At 42.2% G+C, this 4613-nt stretch overlaps 1 protein-coding gene across 1 annotated transcript; it reads right to left on the reverse strand.

Moving 5' to 3' along the window:
* Positions 1-303: 303 nt before the first annotated feature.
* htr1b (5-hydroxytryptamine (serotonin) receptor 1B) lies at positions 304-1437 on the reverse strand. Its single transcript, XM_073484151.1, has one exon. The coding sequence runs from the start codon at positions 1435-1437 to the stop codon at positions 304-306; it is 1134 nt and encodes a 377-aa protein (XP_073340252.1).
* Positions 1438-4613: the final 3176 nt, after the last annotated feature.

Below are 4613 nucleotides of genomic sequence, written 5' to 3' on the forward strand. Positions count from 1 at the left end.
TTGTGCGTAAAGTTCTCCATCGTTCGTTTTTGGGTGAAAACAAGCTTTTCCAGATTTAGAAATGATGCTGAGCAGTTTCACGCCAGGCTTTCTCTAACTGGAGCTTTTAAATCTGGCTCGAATAAATAAAGATTGTTTGTTTGTTTTGTTTTTCGCATGCGCAACTTAAAATGTCCCAGGCATTATATTTTTTTCTGACATTCTTACTATCATATAATCTCATAATTTTTTTTTTTTTTTAGAACTCGATATCCAAAAATAAATACATAAATAAATCTCATTGGAGACCGATGAGACATTCGTTCACGACCTGCAGCATCTGAAGCGCATGAGTTTATGGAAAGCTTTCTTGAAGTCCTCGTTGGACATGGTGTATATGATCGGGTTGATGAGGGAGTTCAGATATCCCAGCCAGGTGAAGAAGTCAAATAACTCGGGGTTAAAGCACGAGTCGCATGTGGCCACCAGCAATGTGTAAATGAAAAACGGCAGCCAGCAAACGATGTAAGCGCCGAGGATTATCCCCAAAGTCTTTGTCGCTTTTCTCTCTCTGGCTGCTGAAATGCGCTTTTTCTCCAAAAGCGCATCCGACACCGTCACCTTCACCTGGTTCTCGCTTGTTGAGGAGCCGGTATCGCTGGACGGAGTGTCGTGCCTCCCGCAATGCAGAGAGGACGTGGACGCCACGGATCCAGGGGAGTTGGTGACCAGGTGCGCGGAGGTGAGTCTCTTCCCCACCTTCTTTGGGGACTGCTTCAGGATCCGTTTCCGAGCCTCGACGTATATCCGTCCGTAGAGGACAATGAGCAGCATGGTGGGGATGTAGAAAGCCCCAAAGGTGGAGTAGATGGTGTAGAAAATATGATCCGTGTTGACGCTGCAGCTGGTCAGCTCCTCCGCCTTCACCTGCCTCCAGAAGAGAGGCGGCAGGGAGATGGAGATGGCGATGACCCAGGCTATGGCCACCATCCCGGCCGCGCGTCCCGGCGTGCGCTTTTTGGAGTACTCCACCGCATCCGTGATGGCCCAGTACCTATCCAAAGCGATTACGCACAGGTGGAGGATGGACGCCGTGCAGCACGTTATGTCCGAGGAGAGCCAGATGTCGCACACGATCTGCCCCAGCGTCCAGGTGTGGATGACCGTGTACAGGACGCAGATGGGCATCACCAGAATGGACACCAGCAGGTCGGTGACGGCCAGGGAGGCGATCAGAAAGTTCGCAGGAGTTTGCAGCTTCTTCGACTGAGAGATTGTTGCGATGACGAACGCGTTGGATAAAGTGGTGGCGAGCGTGATCGCAGAGAGGATCACCGCCAGACTAATTTGATAGGCGAGAGTCTCCGCGCTCACATCCTCAGTGGGTGAATCTGTGATAAAACTGTCGTTTGTGGTGTTCACCGGCTGAGTTGGCTCGACTTGAACGGAGCCCTCCATAACTTTTAGTCACTTTTTGTCATATTTTATGTCTTCATGAACGTGGCCTTATCCGTGCCACACGGTCAGAAAAGTGGCACAGTCAGTCTGGAAATAAAAAAGGATTCCTCCCCTCCTCATTTTCTTCTCTTACATCAGTTTTTAATGTGCAGATAACAAATATCCATTCCCCGCTGTTCAAACTTCTCCCTTTTGTAGCCATAAAAGAACACTTCTTAACTGTTGTGCACAGAGAAGGTTTGTGCGTAAATGATGAGCAGCGCGTCCTGATGGCCCAACATCTGGGAAGATGTCACAGATAATCCGCATGTAGGGCAGAAGTTCTCCAGAGCTGTGTCTCCTCGGGCCCCCTGTGGTTGAATGGGAGAGCCAACCCAAAGACTCAGTTTTATACAGCCTCTGACATCAAACAAGCACCACCGATCACAGCCTTGTTCTCTCTCTCTCTCTTTCTCTCTCTGGATGAAGAGTAGGCTATCTGCTGGGTCATAGTGCCCAGTGTTTCTCATTTATCATATGTCATGCACCTTAAAGAGCCTTATTTAAAATATATCACAGAATTTTAAATCTTCTACTGTTGCTGGTTTTACCATACTGGTATTAAGTCATCTTTTATAAAGGGTTTATAAGCTGAAACTAATAGCTTTATTAATGGTGCCAATGTTTTTTCTTATGGATCCATTATAAACCATTGGGAAGAACAACTTTTTGGTTGCCAGGTTGTGAAAAATCTAACTGGTTCTCAAGTCATTGATAAGATATTAAAGCCTCAAAAGTTTCTACCTTTCTATTAAACAGTCAAGACTGCTGTTATAAATGTGAATGAGGCATTAGTAAAGGATAATAAACAACCAAGTCAAATCAGGTCATACTCCAAAAAGGTCAAGGCGGACAAAGTACACATCACAATAACCTCCTTTTCCAATTCACAACACGTCATAGCTGTTCGGCTATTACTATTGTCATTCATTACCTGTTTCTATAGCAGCTTTCACTTATGAATGTCCACAGGAGGAGCTGTAGTAACATTGATATGCTTACAACTACATGATAGTGTGTTATAAACCATTTATTACAAGTGCTGCTTATGCATGCTAAATTAATTGACGTAAAGTGTCGTATTTTAACTGAACTCACACAGTTTGCACAGCTGTATTCTTCAGTTTTACATAAATTAAAGTCCGGCCAACAGAACATGACGAACCCACAAGAAAACACACTTAAAGTGGTAAAAGGAAAAAAAATTACCCAAGTGGTATTATTGCAGGTGCCACTGTTGCAAAGACAACTGGATTGTTACTATTTGCCTCAGAGATGCAAATAACAACAACACGGGATAAAACCTGAGTTTGTTCAATCATTTAGTCTATAATAAATGGATCGCTAGCTAGCCCATCATTTCCCGGGTGATCACATGCCCGGTGGCAGACAAAACTATGTAGTGTTAGCGAGGTTTATAGGGAACCAATGAAAACGTGGATGGTCTCCTTTTTCTATATCCATCACATTGTGCCATCAACATTTACTATTGCCAGTTCAACATAGTCAAGAGTCCTAAAGCTGAAACAAGAAGAAATCTAAAGAAAACGTCAAGTTTAAAGTTAAATAACTTAGAAAAAACAAGTCTAGATCAATCTCATTAAAGCTTTCTGAGACTTTTCATTTGAACTGATATGAACTTTATCTCAAGTTTGTCCTTCAAAGCTCCTTCAACATAGAGCTCACCTGACAGGTCATTAAGTTGATGAAGCGTTAATCTAGTGTGTCCAGTGGTGATTTAAGTTGTTGTTGTTGTTGTTGTTGTTGTGGTGCCATCGGGAATGAACAGTCATCATTGTTGGGTCTGGTTGCACTGCAGCCCAAGGCTTGCATGTACAAATGTTAATGAAAGCATTAATAAAAGGGTGAAATGTTTCCCTTTTTAATGAGCCAACAGCACATGAAAGTAAGTTGTAAGCAATTGTAAAAGGCTCTCTCACTGTACAAGAAATCATTTTGGTCCATTCCCTGCAGCTCTTTTTCAGAAGATCAGATTGTCCACAGATGGAATAAAAAGCTCAATCAATGAACCTGGCAACCCAAACGTTGTTCTGTTAATGGTTAATATCTGCACTATAAAACATTTGTGAATGATTAATAAAGCCATTACTTAGAACTTATAAACCTTTTATAGGTAATAAAAGGCAGGGGTGACATTTGTTTAGGCCAACGCAGAAGTTAGCATCACCCTGGTTCCCTTTTTTTTTTTTTAAACACTGCTATAAACTGATCAATCTGCAAGTTGTAAAATTAGAGTAATAGTTTGCAATTAGATTCTGTCTACAAAGACAGGCAAGTGAGTAGATGAGTCTCCGTGTTTATTTTAATGACATTTAATGTCCCCAACGACCTCTGTAGTGTCATTTAGCTACTTGTTAGCAATGGACATTTTTAAGACAGGTAAACGCTTTTTAATTCAACTGAAAACCCATTGACCTCGAGATGAGGGAACCAGAAGAGCCAAAATGCTAACGTATTTACGTTTTTAGGACTCATTCCAGCGTCACTTGATTGGTGTATTATCAGAAACATGGGGAAAAACAGAGGAACTGATAACAAGTGAAGGAACACACATGGACTAGATCCACAAGGACTAATTAACTAATAAAACACAGGTGAAGAGGGAAAAAAAGGCAGGAAAAAGACAAAAACAGGAAGTGTTAAACAAAAAATGTCACACACGGATAAAACCTACAAATCAAACAGGAAACACAGAACTAAAACCCAAAATTGTGACAGAAAGTGGTGCCACTATACCTCACTTCATCATTATAGCAAAGGAGTTGACATAGGAGTTCACACGCATTGAATCCAGCCATTTATGGCACATCAGATGTGTGAAAACAGCGGAGTAGTAGTGTAGGTTGTGAATGATGTCACTTCTCAAGTTCACTCATGGCCTTCACTGAGGCTGCATCGGGCCAATCATCCATTCAAGTGCCTGATGATATTTGTAAAATGAATTTTTAGTCTGGTCAGGAAATATATAAATTATGCAATCAGACTCTGAATCGCACACACTGTCTCACACACACACACACACACACACACACACACACACACACACACACACTGTCCATTTTCCAAACTGAGGAACCGAAATGACTCTGAGTAATGAATCTGCTGTTATATATTCT

The sequence above is a fragment of the Pagrus major genome, chromosome 16, assembly GCF_040436345.1.
Source record: "Pagrus major chromosome 16, Pma_NU_1.0".
Lineage (NCBI taxonomy): Eukaryota > Metazoa > Chordata > Actinopteri > Spariformes > Sparidae > Pagrus > Pagrus major.

Bases quoted from the DNA above. Each gene is read 5' to 3' on its own strand.
- htr1b (XM_073484151.1), bottom strand. From the start codon at position 1,437: ATGGAGGGCTCCGTTCAAGTCGAGCCAACTCAGCCGGTGAACACCACA.